The sequence below is a fragment of the Rhagoletis zephyria genome, unplaced genomic scaffold (genome assembly GCF_001687245.7).
Source record: "Rhagoletis zephyria isolate East Lansing unplaced genomic scaffold, Rhagoletis_zephyria_1.1 Rzeph_scaffold_06785, whole genome shotgun sequence".
In the NCBI taxonomy this organism is placed as follows: Eukaryota; Metazoa; Arthropoda; class Insecta; order Diptera; family Tephritidae; genus Rhagoletis; species Rhagoletis zephyria.
This window is the reverse complement of record NW_016163868.1, coordinates 1,951-21,431: the sequence shown is the minus strand read 5'-3', so window position 1 is coordinate 21,431 and position 19,481 is coordinate 1,951. Positions and strand designations below refer to the sequence as shown.

The window sequence follows — 19,481 nt, the reverse complement described above, 5'->3', positions numbered from 1 at the left end:
TCACNCTGAAAAGGCCGGTAACGCATCTGATGACGACGATGAGGTGCATGATGAGCTCTAAGTTAAGGAAATTTAGTTTTAGTCTTTGGATAAAACATATTTACTAAGAATGGCAGACTGATTTCTGTTTAGTTTGACCGCACTTCGTCGGCTTCACGCATCCGCGTGCAGTCGAAATACATACCTTCACGTAATTTTTGTACTTTATATTTGTAAATGATATTTATTNTATGATGACGACGATGAGGTGCATGATGAGCTCTAAGTTAAGGAAATTTAGTTTTAGTCTTTGGATAAAACATATTTACTAAGAATGGCAGACTGATTTCTGTTTAGTTTGACCGCACTTCGTCGGCTTCACGCATCCGCGTGCAGTCGAAATACATACCTTCACGTAATTTTTGTACTTTATATTTGTAAATGGTATTTATTTTTGTGATCTTAAAAAAGCGTAACGCACATATTTCAAGTTTTTGTATTATCTCCGTCGTTTTAGTTAGTTTTTCTCTTCAGAGAATTAAACGGAGGACGGATTAGCAAACATTTCGTGCAGGTGCGGCATATTAGGTCAAAATAAGTTAGAATAAATAATGAAAATACTTTCTCTTTGTATTAATTGAAGAACAAAACAAAATATGAATTAAATAAAACATTTAATTTTTTAACACTGTAAATTTTCAGCTTTTTATTAACAAAAAGGCAAAATCTTTCACAGTAGCCGCAAATTGAATTTAACGGCGATGGCTTTAGTTTAATGGTTGGGTCATACAATTNATTTCGTGCAGGTGCGGCATATTAGGTCAAAATAAGTTAGAATAAATAATGAAAATACTTTCTATTTGTATTCATTGAAGAACAGAACAAAATATGAATTAAATAAAACATTTAATTTTTTAACACTGTAAATTTTCAGCTTTTTATTAACAAAAAGGCAAAATCTTTCACAGTAGCCGCAAATTGAATTTAACGGCGATGGCTTTAGTTTAATGGTTGGGTCATACAATTAAATATTTGACTTTCTTTTAACTTAAGTTGTTTAGTAAATGAAGTATATGTGCCAGCATATTCCTTAGTGATGGTCTTCTACATCCATATACTGCATGTACTGTTGTTGATCTTGTAACCGCAACACTGCCTCGCTGTGAGAAAATTTGTACTTATCCTTGAAAATATTAACCAGCCACTCGGGCATCAAAGCGTTGGCGAAGAGTGTAGAGTACTATAAAAAAATCAAGATTTTGGAAATATTCAAAACTAGAACTTTAATTTATGCTTACTATGGACGTGCCTTCGGACTCATTTTCGTAAATTTCGCCGAGTTTATTCATGATTTTTAGCTGTTTTTCATTATCTATCAGTTCGATAACAGAGTAATGGTTAATTCCATTGTAGCCAGTCACTTTCGGCTTGGATCGTAACTTATGGAAAATATTGTCAAGGTGTTCTTTGTATTTTGGAAAAGTGCTCAAAATTTCATCAGCCGACATAGAGTTCAGTGACCTGCAATAACACAAAGATTTATATTTTCAAATCATTGGATGAAACGTCGAGCGCGTTCGTACTCACAAAATTTCGACCTTCTTCGGCACTTGTATCAGATCTTCTAACAATATTTTCATTTTCCTGTTTACTTTCATCTGCTCCTTCTCTCTACGCTCATTGTTCGCGATCTCTTCGGGTGTTGGATAAACAATACGGCTTATTATGCCACCAGAACTATCTGCCTTACTCGTTTTAGTCTCCTTAACTCGAGATTTCGTCGATTTTGATGTTTTCTTTGGGGATTTGACCAGTTCTTCGGGTTTCTTTTTAGACAACCATTTACTCATAGATTGCTTTTCCTGTTCGCACGATCTTTCATTTTTCTCTTCTCGCTTCCTTTTTTTCACAGACGATGCTAAATGCGCTGATCCCAGGTGTACTTTAGGTGCAGCTTTAATAGGTGTTTTCTCGGTGAAATCATCGCTTTCGGCGTCAGATCCAAAACATTCCTGCATTGTTTTACTGACTGCTTTGGATCTTTTTTTATTCGTCGATTTTAGGTTTCGAACTTCTTCAACTTTATAACGCGAAGGTTTTATGGGTGAACGATTGGAACGTCGCATGGCGTTTTTATTTGCATCATGTTTGGACTCGTTTCGCGGACTGTTTTGCTTGCCTTTTTCATCAAGATTTTTCACAGTTATATCTTTACTTGGTTTTACGTATTTTTCCAAATCAATGTCATCATCTTGTGATTCTTTTATTTTAAAAACTTCCTTTTCATAAAACATTTCCCCTTGGCTTTCGTCCTGCGCCTTAAATAGACGACACTTACTAGGCTTTTCATGCCTTCTCTGTGCATGTGCATTTTTAATATTATCATACTTGTGACTTTGTTGGCCTTTTCCAATATTTTTACCGCCTTTTTTCATGTGATTTACGGCATCCTGACTTTGAAGTAAAAGTAAGTCTGGGCTGCTGTCCAGTTCTTCTTTTGACTGCGGGAATTTAGATTTTTTTTCATTTTTCGCGTCACTTGATAACGTCGAATTTGCTATTTTTTTAGCACTAAAAGTTCCGTCATCATCTTCGCTGGAATTAGCAAATATGTCTATTTCCTTGTCTATAGGCTTAGGTGTAAATACTAGCAAAGAGCACTCTTTTGGTGGTTCTGGTGAATATCGGTCCTCGTCATCAACATCATAGACGTTTGATTCAGTCGTGTGACACAAATGAAAGTTTTTACTCCCAATTTTTGTTGGAACATAAGACAAACAAGATGCTTCTGGGGAGGCTGAAATATCCGATACAGGCAGCGGATGATATTCCGATTCTCCGGTACAACAAGGAAATTCTTCAAGTCCTAAAATCTAAAACTCTTATTACAGACATATAATATTTAGTCACACATATTTAATTACTCACATCAGCATACTTTAAATCCGTTTTTCTTTTTCTTCTACGTCGAACTAAGAAGTCTAAAGCTAATGTGTTGTCGTGCCGTTCCAGCGTTACATGACCTAAGCAGTCTAGTAGTGTTTTCAAGGATGCTGCAGAATTTCTAACTTGCACGTCCACTTCATCATGAAGTTGGAAGGTCTTTTCTACAGTTTTGTTGCGGATCCGGGTCTTGTCCGATATATTATCAATTAACTGCTCCAACTGTGCGTCAAAGTTTTCCCAATGTTGTTTCTCCCACCAGTGAAAGTCTTGTGGCTCTTCGATGTCTGCTTTATCAACAGTGGAGCCGTCTAGCTTCAGTTGACATACGATTCTTCTGCCTTTATACTAAGAAAGCGTTTCTTATTTCAATCCAAATTATCTGCATTTAACTCACCTCACGCAATTCTAAAACGCACGAATTTACAACACGCATGATTATCACTATTTTAATCTATTTATGACGCTTTGGCAGAATTAATAGCATTTTGATCAAAATAGCGCAAAATTCAAAACAACCACAGGGTTGCATTCAGATGATAACTATACACAGAGAATTTTCAGTTATCGCCGATAAACGTAAAAGATTTTCGCAAAAAATCGGAAATTGTCGTTAGATTTTGACTTCTATAAATGGTAGTAAAATTAGGTAACCGACCGTCTTCACACACTACAACAAAAACAACGTGCTGGAAAATCTCGCTTGCATGACGACGCATACCCAGCGGTTAGCTAGATCTCGCATGCTTTCAACTATTATTTTTGTTGTTTGATTGGTATTTATTAATTTCAATTCTTCAGAGTAGAAACATTGCTTATTTTGGTGGAAAATAAAAATTTGGCCTGAAAAGTTCGAAGCTTTTTTTTTTTGCGACATTTTACAAATGAAAAAGTTTGCTGTCAAATGCCCAGTCAACAAAATTCTATCTCGCTTTCGAAAGAAAAAAACAGAAGGCAAGCGACATTTTCAAGTATCTTGTTGTTGTTGTAGCCACTACAACAACCCCGCCCAGCTCGGGTAGTATCTCAGTCGTTGTCGTCAGGTTGAACTAAGGCAAGACCCAAGAAGCGTGCAGCCTCTATAGGGACTGTCCATAGAGACAGAGGCGTCAGTTGCGTCGGGGTTTCCGCGCATACGAAGAGATGTTTCGAGTCGTGAGACGTCTCCGCATTCCAGACACTCATTTGGCACACCTGCATCTAATCTGCTCAGGTACGAGTTTAGCCTGCTACAGTAGCCGGAGCGAAGTTGGGCTATTGTGGTTCGCGTCTCCCGATGCAGACGATGCTCCGTCTCGTCTATGTCAGGTGGTAGAGGGCCTATAACGGCATTCACAGGCGTAGAGTCTAAGTAACTTGAGACTGATTCCCTGTGAAGGCCTCTCAGGTCCTGTCGATGTACTGACGGGTCCAGAGGTTGCTTTATGAACCTCTAGAATTTTCAATTCATATGGATGATTTCTGACATCCTTTGGCGTGGGCTCCTCTGCAAGCAAGTGTCTATTTGGGTGTTTACGTAATTGGATGCCTTCTAAATATTGATTGCAGAGCCTTGTGTTGTGGCCCTTGCGCCTCGTCATGCAGATGGTGTTCTGGCGACATCAGAAGACATCCAGTCACTGTCCAAAGTGCTGTGTTTTGTGTCGTCTGCAGTTTCATCCACTGCATCCTGCTAGTCCCCGGCGAACACACTGGCGCTACGCAATTTAGAACCGGCCGGCCAATTGCCAGCAACGTTTCTTTTTCTTATCCCCAAGTACTGCCGGCTAGCGACTTGAGGACCTTGTTGCGGCTCTGTACATTTGTTGAAAATTGCGGTTGCGTTTGCAGAGAAGGAGAGCAGACAATCGAAGGTTATCCCGAGTATTTTGGGGTTATTCTTGAAATCCCTGTTTTATTTTTCTAGGTTTGCTCGATTTGTCCCTAAACATTACTATTAACATCTATGGGAGAGAAGAAGTCTCAATGTCTTCTAGCAGCATGGAGTAACAGACGGTGTCAAACGCCTTTGATAGATCCAACGCAACTAGAATAGTTCTCTCACAGGGGCGGCTACGGTTTAGGCCTCGTGTTATCTGCGTGTTTATGGCGTTAAGTGCTGTTGTTGTGCTACGCACTTTACGGAAACCATGCTGATGCTTCGCTTGGGGTTAGGTGGTTCGTAAAATACGGGAGTAGCAAGACCTCTAATGTCCGGGGAAAGGAGTATTATCGAAATATAAGACTCCTTTGTTGGCTGGTTTCCCCGGTTTGAGCAGTGGGACCACTCTTCAGAGCTTTCAGATGTCTGAAATTACGAGAGTGGCCATTGACAGGTTGAGGACCTCCGTTAGGCATGCTACTCCCGCAGGAGACAAATTTTTCAGCGTCAATATGCATATTCCGTCGGGTCACATGGCTTTGAAGGCCTTGGCCATCCCGATGGCTACTGGAACTTCACCGCTGGTGAAAACAAGAGGCGCACTTGTTGTTGGCAGTTTGTGCTGCATTCTCGACGCTTGAATTTATCCGCCGGAGGATGCAGTATAAAGTGTCGGCTAAAATAGCTCGCCCATCTCTCCGGGTCCGACGAGGCGCGGTCGCCGAAAGATGCTTCGATTCTGTCGTCGGGCGTTGTGGGATTGGACAGTGACCTCACGGTTTACCACTTCTTCCGCTTATGTACGTTCACAAGCTGCCGAATATCCATATTGAGATACCTGATACGGTGATTTAAGGGATCGGCCTGACGAAGGTTGTCATGCTCATCGGCTAGAACAGCCGTTTCAGCAGGGAAGTTTGGCCGGGGGTCCATAATACAACCCGCTGGTGCTAAGCGAGCTGCAGCAGCAGTGACAACCCTGCGGAACTTACCTTCGCCTAGGTGAACGTTGGTTGGTGTGGGGAGGGCAGCGAAGGTGCTTTTAGTAAATTCCGCAAAGCCTTTCCAATCAGCTTTGGTAAAGTTGATATACATTCAGTGTTCATCGGAAGCAAAGTCGGCAGGTTTATCGATCGAGATGACTGACAATGGGCAGATGGTCTGATGCCAGGGTCAGTATATGTCGGTTTCCACCTCTGAGGACCGCACCTACTACAGGGTGATATCCTGCCGGGCAGCTAGTGACAGGGGGTACATAAACGTTAAATATTTCGAGCTCGACATCGTCTGACCGGATACCAATGCCCTGACATTCTAGGATGGTATCCCTGCGGTCGATATCTGCTTCGATAAGAAGATACTGCACGGTGTGATACGTGATGAGCGCTAAGCCACCACCATTATCTCGCTCACGATCTCTCATTGTATCCAGCGCAATTCAACAATGTTGAATTGTTGTGCAACTTCGTTTCCTGGACCGCAGCTATTAATATTCCATGCCTTCCCATGAAGACGGGTATCTCCTCGATCTTGCAGTTGGCGTCGCAATTGGGGTTTGCGACCGAGCGGTGCAACGCGGACCCTCGAAGTTCCTCGTCCAATCTCGCGTGGTGCGCAGACCAGAACATGCCCTAAAGTGGCACCAGCCAAGGCAGGTGTGCTGCTGTCACATTACGGAATATCCTGGTCTGACACACCGTGCAGATTGTAGGAGGGAGCAGGAGTTGCCTGAGGCAGCATGTAGGTGGTGGTGCGGTTGTGTCTGTTGTGTGGTCTGTCGTAGTTGTGGTGTGGCCTACTACGTTGTGTTGCTAGTAGCTAGTAGCTTAAAAATCCACTTAAGTCATCAATTAATTAAAATATACAAAATAGCAGTGTGCGGCGAAAGAGAATTAACAAGGATTAAGCTTGAAAATATATTCGAAGAGGGCTGCCTTCTGTTTGAAAGTTCTAACTCAATTAACAAATTCAAAAATTTTATAAAATATGAAAATCTTTAGTTTGAATATTTCGATTGTTTGAAGAGAGTTGCTACGTGTTTAAAAAGTTACTTTCAAATTATTCAGTAAGTTGGGTTGAATTATTAAAAGATGGGTTTAAATCGAAATGGGTTTAAAGGGGACTTATTTCTGAACAATCAAATTCGAATTAGTCCAGCAGTTTAGTGAAATACATGTGCATCACAATGTCAGACGAAAGAGATTTAAGAAAATTTTAGTTTGAGAATACTTTTGAAAAGGAATTTCAAATATGAGAGGTCAAATTAGAGACCTTACAGGCTAACCTAATATTCACGCACGCCGCCAATTTATTGTCAAAAATTTCTCATACACATGCAACTTGTATGAGATCAACCGAAATTGAACGGCGTGCGTATGAAGCTAACTCAATTTCCAATTTTTGTTCTGCGTGACATTTTGATTTGACATTTCGCTCAATGAAATCAAATGCAAACGCATGCAAGTCAATTTCGGGTGACGCAAAAAAACAAATTCGACGGCATGCGTACCAAAACGCAAGCCGCGAATATTAGGTTAGCCTGTTAGCCTGTAAACATATGATAAAGGTTTATTTTTTTAATTAACTTAAGCATAACTTGGAATATTTTTGTAATTTTTTGAAATTCAATTTTGGGCGTTTTAACGCCATGCGGGTTCACTAGTATTTTCGCAAATAACTATTACTCATTGTCCCAAGCCTACCAAAATCTTTTGTCTTCGGATATATGATCTGTCAAATATCATGACAAAAATATATTTTAAAAATATTTAGTTCTTGAAAAGCCCCCATTTTTTCGAATCACGGTTGTTATAGATAATTAAACAAGGATTACGCTAAGATTTCCAGAATGGGTTGATTTTTAGTGATGGAACGTTAGTGCAGAGACAGCTCTTTCTGTACCGAGACACCTGGCGCCGGGACGCGCGCGAGGGTGTTATACTAATTAACATCTTTAGGGCCGATTACTCAATGCGCCCTGTCACACGGTCAGTAATTATCACGATATCTGGGTCTCGATCCATAATGATGGATTGATGGATCCGCATGAATGCTACACGTTCAATATTTATCGCGTCAGTATTTGCATAATTTTTGTGCTGCATGCTTATTATATCGCAAGAAAATATTTTTATTATATACGAATAATTTACAGATAATGCATTCCGTAATTATTTTAAATATTCCAATGCTAATTTAAATACTTTCAATTTGTTTTGAAAGGTTTTAAGCGCCGAGAGCGAGTATGTTTTTGATGTTCGCATTATGAGAGTACAAAATGTACTGACGAAATATATGGATCACGTTTTGAAAATGCTAATCGTTAATATTTATATTATGGCTACAAAGAGGGATGAGTTTACTGTATATTTCTGTCTGCGCAGTCTTCGCATGGGCCCGCTTGTACTTTCTTAATTACATATGAAAAAGCATCCTAGACGTTTAAAACGCCATCCGTGCAGTGAAAAATGCTTCATTTTAATACGGACGTATTTGATCTGAATATTGCCATTATACGTAGTGGATGTATAATGGAAAGATCCATTTTCTTATTACTTTTCACTTGATTTAAATCCAAACATTTTTAAGCGGTAATCAAATAAAAAAATTTTATTTTTACAACGCATTGCTTTTCTCAGTGTATATGTTGAATAGATAATCTCCTCCTTTTTTAAACTGGTGAAAAATTAAAAATTTTGAATGTAAACAATTTTGTAGAACGTGTGAGATATATACAATACGTATGTGTGTATGGAACAACCGTAGTTGTTAGTTGTTGGTATATTTGTTATTATAATTTTTTTTTGAAGATGTCGGTCGCGTAGTTACCACCAAGTTTAAGTTGTAAATGTGAATGGAAACGAGTGTCGTAAAATACTGGAACGACAGCGAATTGATAGTACTTATCATAATGAACGCAAACTCAATATACTGTTAGGTCAAGTTCATGCAATGCGCCGATTTGTTGTTTTAAAGACCAGTCTAATCAAAAATACAAATTTTGGTGCCATTCAAAACAAAAAAATATTTATTTAAAAATATATAAGTAAATACGTTATATGTGTGTACATATTTTTATTGTTTAAAACCCCAAATACTCTTATGTATTAAGGCATATAAATCACAGAAATTGCGGTGAATCGAGTTCATTTAGGCCCAAATTAAAATTGTCATAGTCTGAGTAAAATAAAAATTAACGATTTTATGTGAAATGCCTACATATATGCATTTACAAATACACAAATACATACATATGTGTATATATGTACATATAATTGATCGCTCTCACCCGCTTCGCTTAGTGTATGAAATTTCTACGTGCTACCTTAGGTGTAATTTACTTTAATTAAACTCAACATACTTAAAATATGCGAAAAGCAGTAGATTTTACATTTTTTAAATATCTTCAAAATATTTTCAAACTAAAAGTATCTTAAATCTCTCTCTTGTGATACGTTTTTATACTTATGTACATACATGTCGTTTAGAAATGAAGCCATTTCAAAATCATTTCGATTGATACCCATATTGTAATAATTCATTGAAATGATTGAAAACTTTGTATTTTAATTTTTAAACCGTTAATTCCTATAATTCAAGTTGAATTTGAATTTTCAAACATGTGGAGTCCCTGCTATACATACATATGTTGCTTGGAAATAAAGCCTTTTGATGACACTGCCGATTAAAACCTAGATTGTAATAACTCATTGTATTTGAATTTAGATTTAAACAGGTGGCAAGCCTCTTCAAAAACCTCAAAAAATTCTACATGCTTAAGCTGAAAATTTCTTATTTAAACTGGACTTTTAAAACAGATGGTAACCCTCTTCCAAATATTTTCCCACTAAAACCCTATTAAATCCCTCTAGTCTGAAGTCCATTTTGTTATACATATTTTAATTATCAAATTCCTTTAATTCATTGACATGTAGTTAAGAACTAAAACCCTAATCAAAACCGCTTCGATTGATACCCATATTGTAGTAATTCATTTAAATTAAATTAATTTAATTTTTATACGGGTGGCATCGCTTGTAAAACACCTCAGTAATATTTTAAATGTTCAATCTGAAGGTTTCTTAGGATCTCATTTGAGACCCATATATTAATGTTTCAGATCGCTTGCGAATAAATTAATTTAAATTTGGCTTTTCGAACAGATGGCAACCCTTTCCAAAATACTTTCAAACCATAACTTTTTAAGCTTCTGCTCATCCATTATTTTATATAATTTTCAAATAAATAATTCCCTTAATTCAAGTCGATTTGATATTTTAAACTGGTGGTAGCCTCCTCCATGAGTATCGAATTCATTTTATATTTTAAAATATTTTCTGATATATGATATGCGGTATGAAAATTCTGTTTGTATGGGAGGTGCCACGCCCCATCGTATAATCGAGATAGATTTAATATCTGTCCTATATTTTAAGTTGGGCTAAATGGCACCAGTGCACAAAATTTATTGGGAATCGGTTGAGTAGTTAAAGCGTGAACGTGTAACAAATAAACAAACTCACTTTCGGATTTATAATATTAGTAAGGAGTTAAGGATGTACCTATACGTTTCAATCTCGTTTTTTTATAAATATACCCTGCCAGCATTTTCAATCGCGGAGGTCACTAATTCGAAACATATTTTCTGCGAATATCATCGCCGACGATATCGCTATAGAGATTCAAGGTACATAGGTATATGGCAGACGAGCTTGCGGGGAAGAGACGGCCGGAAGAAAACAACTGTACGACGATCCGACAAATCTGGCTTCGACAAGAAAATTTCCACCTCACTCATTTATCTAGAACGGGCCCCCGGGTATGCATGTGACCGAAATTATAACAGTTCACCACTTGATGGGACGGAACGCTAGCAGAATGGGCATTCCAACGAGGAAGAAATTCAAAGCTTAGCACACTATCTGCCATCCCTAAATTGGCGCGTCAAGCGCCAAGCAACTGTCAAAAATCCTCATGCCCATACAATTTGTATGAAGCATTCCACAATAACGCGGCGCTAACGCCGAGCAAATGGAATTTTCATTTTTGACAGGGCGTTACGTGCTGAAGTTGGATGTAGAAGACGAAGAGAAAGAGAACGGACAAAGAAGTGAAAAAGGAAACGAGAATAAAAACGAGAGGACATGAGAAAACGTCAAAATTGACGACGCGTTGATTTGGGTATAGCGTGCGATGACACTCGTTGACAATGGATAACGCAACGCTTAGCGCTCCAATTTAGGGACGGCAGTATCTCTGTCACTGGCCTGCCTGACTTTTCGGGTGATAGAAGACGCTCATTTCACCATCACCTCTTTGGTTTGTCTGGCGGGCAGCAGAAGGCATTCATGAATTCTCGCTTTTATAAACTTAACCTTCTGGTTCTACTTCTATGGGAACGAATACGAGCTCACAATCAGCCCACCGGGCCTAAGTGTTTCTAACGGTACATCACACGGCATATTTTGATTGTTAACCTTTCTGGCTTTATGGCAGGAGGCAGTACAATGCATGCGTTCCCAGATGGCGTAGAAGTAGGTGTCTATTGTAATGAATGAGGAATAAAAAAATTGTTCAAACTACCAAACTACTATAGGATCTTGCAGGCGGAAGTCACGGCGGTGCTTCTTAATAACAGCAATGCACAAATCAAACTAATTAGTTTTCACATATGTTAGTCTATAGCCAATCTGCTATAAATCCATAATGTCAAACACAACGACCTCAAGCATGTTCTAGAATACGCAAATGAAATAGAAATTCCAGGGTCAACCAGGAAAACTCACTTTTAGTGGGCACCTGGGCAAAGAGGCATAGGGGGAAATGAAAGGGTGGATGCTTTAGCAAAAAGTGGAGTGCTAGCAAACCAAGGCGTCGCGCTAGAAGTTCCCATCACCCTACTGACTCTTAAAGGCATATGTGACTTAGGCATGTTCCAGGAGTCGGATTAAGGGTGGTCACAACCCCGTGGATGCAAATTATCCAGTGTCATGCTTAGGTCACACGATCTCAAATTAACAAAACGTAAAAAAACCAACTTGGAATTCTGATGCGTCCGATAACTGGTCACAATTTGTTAGCTAACCACGCCCTAAAAATTGGTTAGGCTAGTAGTGATAAGTGCAGGAAGTGTGAAATCGAAAAAGAAACGGTGGAACAAATAGGCGCATAGTGTGCAAATTTACGTCTGAATTGATTTAGGGAGGCGTTCCTCACTAACTCAGAGCAAGCAACAAAAAACGATATCTACAAAATCCTAAAATTCGCTAAGAAAGTTTCATGGAATCTTGATATATTTCCCACCTTATCATTATGCATGGATGAAAATATTTCTCTATGAGAGGCTTTCACTGTCTGTCAGCAGCGTTTCAATACAGAAAAAAGTATACAAATTAAAATATTTATAGATAGTTTTAAAAATTTCCAGGCTTTCCGAAACTTAGTTGTAGGCAGCTTTAAGAAGATAAACTAGTTTATACCCTGCAGGGAAACCGCGGACTAGTGAATCAAATTTCTAGTTCCGTACTAGGTCTTTATCGCCAAAAAGTAACTAGTCCGATAGGAACTAGATCCCCACCAGTCCAAAATTGGCGAAAAGTGGTACTTTTAAGAAACTAATTTTTCAGTTTTTTTCACTACAAATCTATATCTAAAGTGACGAATTTAGAATTGGTTCGGAACTATAGAAAAAGGGATGCAGAACGAACTAGATCCTATTTGTCGAATTTAGAACTATTTCGGAACTATCGAATAAGGGATGCAGCGGGGGGCTTATTTGCTTTACATAGATATGTGTTCGGCGGATTTTTTTGTTCAAATACGCTTCTATTCTGTGCTTCGCAGAGGCTATTTCATAGTTTGGTAATACAAAACAAAGCTTTGTGTTAACATATTAACATCTTGGGGCCGTCTGGAATCTAACCAATAACAGCGAGCCCCTCTGCAAAGTCAGCTACAGCAAGGTATGTAAACGTACATTTCTTACAATCATTCAAACAAATTTAATTTCAAATTGAAAAAAACGTTTCTTTGAAAATAATGTAAAATCGCACACGAGAGAACTGAAAGGTTGAAAAATCATGATACTTTTTTCTTTCGTCTGTCGATTTTAGAACGGGTTCGGAACTAGAGAATTTAGGACTAGTTCGGAACTATCGAAAAAGGGATGCAGCGGGGGGCAATTGACACTTCCTAGGACATCGGCATGTTAAATTCGCCAGTTGCTTGCATGCAAAAGAGATTTATCGCGAACCAGTACTGGGTCTAAATGTACTAGAAGCGCCCCAGTTCAGAACTAGAGATTTTCCCACAGGGTACATACATACTTAGTAGAGGTATACGCCGCCGAGCCACGCCGCCGCCGCCGCCGTTTTTTGTCATTTTTCACGCGCCGCCGCCGAATTACGAAAATATCGGCGCGGCGGCGGCGGCGGCGGCGTTCGGCGCCTAAGGAATTTTGTACTACTCGTAAAAAAACACTATTTTAGAAAATGAAAATTACATTTTTAAAGGAGTTTTTTTTTTGCTTAATTTGGGCCACTGAACATTTCCAAAAAAAGCGTAACTCAGAAAAAACATAGGTAACACGTTTTTCAATCGAAAGCGTTTATTACAGTTAAATTAGGGTCGAATACTGGTAATCTGACAATTTTTTTCCGCAGTAGACAATTTTTTTCATTACTACAACAATACTACTTTTTTATATACTACAACAACAAGAAAGTTATAACACATCTAAAACTTTAACGCCAATATCTCAGAAAGCAGTTTTAACAGAAGCGCCCTTATTGCATCTAACTCCTCAATTATTGGAGATAAAACAAAGATAAGTTGATTTTCCTGTGTATTTTTTTTTTAATATTATAAAAACACTTTTAATAAAAAGCAAACTCTTTTTTTTTGCTAATTTTTGCATTCGTAACTTATTTTATTCTGGGGTCCCGCAGACGTATACAAGTACTAGGTGGCTGTGTGAAAATTACGTTAGCATTTCTAAGTGGTGGTCAAATCCCAGGAAGGTTTTGCTCCCGCGCATCGCAATGTCTTCTACACAGGTTTAAAGTCCCCCTTTTTGCTAAAAATTACTATTATTTTTCATTACATTCGGTTCTCCTAAGAAAAATTTGGCGCTTTATATTTTAGTGGAAATTTTAACCATCTATAAGCCATTTTTTAAACAGTGGTTAAAAAGGCCCGTTCTGGTGGGAGTTGATGGGTTAAACTTTTGGAAAAAAGTAGACCAAACCTTGTTTTCAATACATAACCCCCAAAAAAATCGTAACAACTCCGTAATTTAACATAACGGTTGATAAGATTATTGCAAAAATTTATTGACAGCGATACAAATTACCCCAATAACTTGACCTTTTAAATTTTTGTATTTCTTTAAATTTAAATAGCACATACGGATTTGTAGAGAACATAGAGATGTACATATGTATATACCTCAAAATTTCGTGTGTTCGCCCATCCATCAGCGGCAGACACTCAAGATTTTAATGCAAGTAGAAAGTAATGTAATTTAAATTTAAAACTAATTCAATTAATGAATTAAATACAATTACAATCTGAATTGCCATGGCGAATGCCTAAGGGTGCCGAGATGACAGGACAAGATTAGTAGCCTCATGGCTCTTTGGAATCTACCTTATAAGCAGTAGCGCCGGCGTCTCCAGACGCGCCGGCCTCGCCGCCGCCGCCGATTCTTTTTGAAGTTGACCACGCCGCCGCCGCAAAGCCGTTCGGCGTAAACCTCTAATACTTAGGGGCATAAGAGCCGAAGAACGGAGCGCCTAAAAATTTTGATGTGCAGATGTGTAGCTTTTCAGGGTGTTTATTTTCAAGGCCTACAAAAAAGACCATCAGCAGTGGGATTCTGACGATCGCGCCGCTAACCCTCAGGCACCAAAAATAATCTGAATGAGAAGCAGAGGGGCCCAAAAGTGCACCACATGAAACAATAGCATTGCAACAGATGTAATGTGTAATCAGCCAAATCTAGCAGTGGCTATGTACTTAGATGTTGCATGTTCTTATACGCGCCTGCTATTCTTTTAAAATTTTTTGGCGACAAAAATTTGCGTAAACGATTTTCAGAATTCCACTGCAGTTCAACCGCGCGGATCGTCTCACACTGAAACCGGCCCTGCTGTAGTATGAGAGCAGAGAATGATATTTAGACTTGGCAATTACTCGCATATGTACATATGTATGTATGTCCATAGTGTATACATATGTATTTATGTATGTAGGTATGTATTTACTTTTAAAAGCGGAGTAATCGAGACTTAGGGACGCAAACTGCAAATTATTTGGAGCGAACCCGCTTTGCGATTGTTCTGAATAAATTTTTTAAGCATCGCTAAGGCTCAGTATGAATCCGACTCCTCGCACAGGCGGAGCGGAGCTAATATCAGTCGCGATCAGCACTTTATCGCTACACATAATTTAGATTAGCACAGTGTAAATGTGATTTTGTAAATTAAAACACGCGTTTTAAAAATATAAGGGCATATAAACATACCTACATATATGCGTATATGTATGTACATATGTATGTTTTAGTGCATGTGCATAAATACATGCATATAAAAAATTTATTAAACTAAAGTGCATAAGTGTATCTCATATTCAAATCACGATGAAAGTGAAAAAAATCCGGCACCTACTTTTGCTCATTCTCCGGTTAAGCTCAATTGCATTATGTGCTGCGTTACCCACCAACGCTCCGACACACAGTACACAAAATAATAGTGCGACGACTAGCGTTCCTAACGCCGACATTGTTCCAACAACAGCAAATGTAGCTGCAATAGATGTGATGCAGAATGGTTTGAACGAAATCGAAAGTGAATATCGCGTCAAGTATGCCCAACAAATGCTGACATATATGAATCAGTCGGTGCAACCATGTGAAGATTTCTACGAATACGCCTGTGGCAATTGGAAGAATGTGATTCCCGAACGTCAATCGCAGCACAAACGCAGCAATCTTATTGATATTGTTTACAGTTTAGGCGAAGCCGTTCAACAACTTCTCCAGCAAGATTCATCATCGTTCGATAACTTTCAGTATACGTTAGAATTGAATAAGGCAAGGCGGATTTATAATGATTGTCTCACAGCTGACTTATATCCGGTGAAATATTCTCAAGTGTATTTGGATATAATCAAGTCGATTGGTGGCTTTCCAGCTGTCGACGAGACGTGGAGGCCAGATAACTTCAGTTGGTTCAATATGAGCGCACACTTAACCAACTATGGCGCCTTGGGTTTAATCAAAGAGGAAATAATGCCGCAATATCCGTTTCCGCCGTATTTCAAATTACCTGATTTGGGTTTCGAATACATTGTACATACAGACAACATAGACACAAATAGTTCACACGAATTGAACGAAAAACGTATGCGTAACTACTTGCATTTGTATGGGGTTAATGGTGAGCAGAAAATTGAGCGGATCATTGCGGATATCGTAGAAACTTGGAGAGCCATACTCAATATTACAGACGAGTTTCATGAGGATATGAATGAATGTGAGGTCCTGACAGCGGCACTGGGCATAGACGAATTCCAGCAATGGAATAATTATTTGGACATCGCATGGAACAGCACAAAATTTGAGTTGGAGGAGGAGACTTGGCCTTGCCATCACTTTTACAATGAGCTGGACAGAGTATGTAATGAGCGTAAAGAGGCGGTGGCAAATTATTTGGCTTTGAAATTTATTTATCGTATGGATGCACGGCTGCAGGATAAGAAATTTCAAACGGAGCATTGTAATATGATGATTCAGCATGTATTACCTCACCTTTTGAATGAAATGTATATGAAGGTAAACGATGGGAAAAATTATGAAAACTTAAATTTAAATTGAATCATTTTGCTAAGGTTATATATTTAGTTGTGCAAATGTATAAAACCCATTTTTTAAGAAACTGTGACGTCTTAGAAACGCGGCTATTTGAAGTTATTGATTTGTTTCACTTAAAAGCAAACTAATAATACGATTCTATGAGGAATAACCTTAAAAGCCTTTGAAGTAGATATGGACAAAACACATGATTGCCTACGTTATACGTTGTGTCGTGTTTTTTTCACGTGTGAGCGTGAGTGGTTTGGAGAGAAAATTCCCGTAACTTCCGTGATTGTGCATAACTGAAATTTTTGCTGGTGTTGTTAGATTTTCCGTCAATCACGTAATTTTATTTAATGTAATGAATCAATGAACAAGTAACTTTTAAGCAAAACACAAAACCGTCTTCAAATCTCATACAAAAATTTAGTGGTACCGTCAATTTTTTCATGATCCAATGATCGGATCTAAACGTGATTAAATAGTATGGGACCNGTATGCGATAACATACATATGTTTTAGAATTTTCATGTTTTTTTCTTTTTTTGAATTGTACTTTCATTTGATTATACTTGTACTTATGTGTATGTATATCTTTTGCTTGCACTGCAACGTTTCGGAGAGTCACATGGCAATACTACGTCTTCCTCTGGATGGCAACCTTATGTTATAGTTTTGCTGCTTCCACATTTATTATTTTGGCGAAGCTGATAATTAATTAATTAACAAGGATAACTTGGCTTCTTAAGGGCTTTCTATATAAGTTCCTTGCTATTTTTTAATTGTTATGCGCATTGTTTAGTTAAAAAAGGCTATTTCAATCCTCTTTCATTTGATACCAAACTTATTTAATCTGGATAAGCGGTTTGTTTGTTATCAGGAAATTATTTTTATTTCACACTTCAAAAATATTTGGCCAAATTAACTTTAGAAAAAAAGTTACCGTTATTTTCGGTCCCTGAATATGTTAGTGTTTGGCCGAGTTTCTCAATACGGTGTTACGCCAAAGAAAAAGTCGGATAAATCCACACTTTGGGACAACCAGTTGGAGTGCAGCTGCAGAAAACGGGAATTCACACGAAAGCAGCGGCCCCATTTTAAACGAAATTAACATAAGATCTTACCGATAAACTCTTTTAATCTTTCATGGTCAATGTTCCCTCCCACCTTATCCAAAATTTATTTCATTACAGCACCATTATTATCATCTTTTTTGCCTTTAAGCCACTTTAAGCCATGTTTATTAATGACTTGTGTAAAAAGTGCTTACGAAATCTAAAGTAGAAATATTCCTTATTAGTTTGCACATAAACACCAGATTATATGAAGTTAGATTCAAAAGATCAGTTCCAGTATAATTCTTAATGTTTTCACAATTACTTATTTTTTGGAATATTTTTTGTTTAAATATATAGAAAATTATCAATCTTCACTACATCTTGGAAACTTACCACGCATAAATAATTATTTTAAAATAACTTCGCAAAAAAGTACTGCCACTTTAAAGTATGCGAAAAACTTCACGCTAAAAAAATAACATTTTTACGCATCATAATGAGTAACGTTTGATACCGATTATTTTTGTTGTTGTTGCCTTTTCTTCAGCCAGAATGCTAAAAATCACGGCCATCTGAAATCATTTTATTTTAGACTTTTGGCACGCTAAAATGGTAAAAGGGCACAGTGTGCGGCGATTGTATTTTTATGAGAATCTGTTTTTCTTCGCAGAAATACACTCGGAGTTTTGCCATTGCTTGCCGAGGGGCGACCATTATTAGCAAAAAACTTTTGTTGTTCTTTTTTTTTGGTGTTGGGTTGAACCGGGCTTGAACCCAGGCCCCGTGGAGTGGAAGCGCGACTGCACCACAGCGGCCGCCGAGATAGGGGCAAAATATCGAGAATCTATGTATACATACATACATCAGCGCACACAAGGGGTGGGTTTTGGGGTTCAAACCCCCCCTAAAGCTAATAACCTCAAATACAATCTGTATCTTAAAGCTAAGAATCCAGCTCTCAAGGAAATTATAAGAAATATTTATTATAATTTCTGTTGCTTGAAAAAGCGCTTTGCTTTTGCTGTAAATTTTCATGGGGGAATAAATATACGAGCATTTTTTTTCTTGAGAGCTGCAAACTGATTTAAGAAATTTTGGTAGAAGAAGATTTCTTTCCCATTTCTCGTCCGTCGTTTTATATGAATTTTTCGTTTTTCTTGAGAGTTCAGCTAATTTTTTCGGTATTTGAAATATTAAAAAAATTTAGCAATCGTGAAAAATCACCATCTCTATCGAAAACCAGAAATCGAAAAAATGAACATAGAAGTGCAAAAATTCATGGAATCAATAAATTTATTTTTACTGACTCTTTTTAAAATTTGTTATTAGGTACTTTTGAAAGTTGAGCGCATCTTGAGTTTATAGAACTTTTTATTAAACAAGTAGTTTTTAAGGAAAGAACACAACCGACTTCAATTCTCATATTCAAATTTTATTTCAATCAGTTAATTTCTTCATGATCCAATCATCGGATCTCTAAAACAAATTACGGGACGAACTTTGAGGTACTATCTTTTTAATAAAAAAGGATTATTGAAAACGCATCACGTGGTCCAAAGTTATGTATTCCGGCGAGATGATAACCTCCCTTTTTTTGAAGTCGGTTAAAAGCGTTTGAGTTCTGTTAATCTGTAAATAAAGTGCAGTTTAAGAATTTTAAAACGTTTATTTATTTATTACATACGTACATAAAACTTGCATAAATGTATTTTAAAGAGGGTATTATCTGAAGCAAATTTTCAGTATTTTCCGGTGATATATCTTCAGAAATATAAACCCCCCTAAA

The 19,481-nt window shown here is 37.8% G+C and overlaps 2 protein-coding genes and 2 long non-coding RNA genes across 4 annotated transcripts; 2 read left to right on the top strand and 2 right to left on the bottom strand.

The window, feature by feature from the left end:
- The first annotated feature begins 10 nt into the window (after positions 1 to 10).
- LOC108373536 (uncharacterized) lies at positions 11 to 671 on the top strand. The gene is made up of 2 exons (XR_001848968.1): positions 11 to 43; positions 248 to 671. It is a non-coding gene; the product is annotated as an uncharacterized LOC108373536 (long non-coding RNA).
- On the bottom strand, positions 85 to 626 carry LOC108373537 (uncharacterized). Its single transcript, XR_001848970.1, has 2 exons — positions 389 to 626; positions 85 to 184 (listed from the first exon to the last, which is right to left on the bottom strand). It is a non-coding gene; the product is annotated as an uncharacterized LOC108373537 (long non-coding RNA).
- A 218-nt stretch (positions 672 to 889) lies between the features above and the next one.
- LOC108373534 (uncharacterized) lies at positions 890 to 3,476 on the bottom strand. Its single transcript, XM_017629436.1, has 5 exons — positions 3,320 to 3,476; positions 2,908 to 3,270; positions 1,567 to 2,852; positions 1,278 to 1,500; positions 890 to 1,219 (listed from the first exon to the last, which is right to left on the bottom strand). Exons 1-5 carry the CDS (start codon positions 3,356 to 3,358, stop codon positions 1,070 to 1,072), a joined length of 2,061 nt encoding a protein of 686 aa, XP_017484925.1. The 5' UTR covers positions 3,359 to 3,476; the 3' UTR covers positions 890 to 1,069.
- Positions 3,477 to 15,319: 11,843 nt separating this feature from the next.
- On the top strand, positions 15,320 to 16,939 carry Nep7 (Neprilysin 7). Its single transcript, XM_017629435.1, has one exon. It carries the CDS (start codon positions 15,423 to 15,425, stop codon positions 16,656 to 16,658), a length of 1,236 nt encoding a protein of 411 aa, XP_017484924.1. The 5' UTR covers positions 15,320 to 15,422; the 3' UTR covers positions 16,659 to 16,939.
- The last annotated feature ends 2,542 nt before the right edge of the window (positions 16,940 to 19,481 follow it).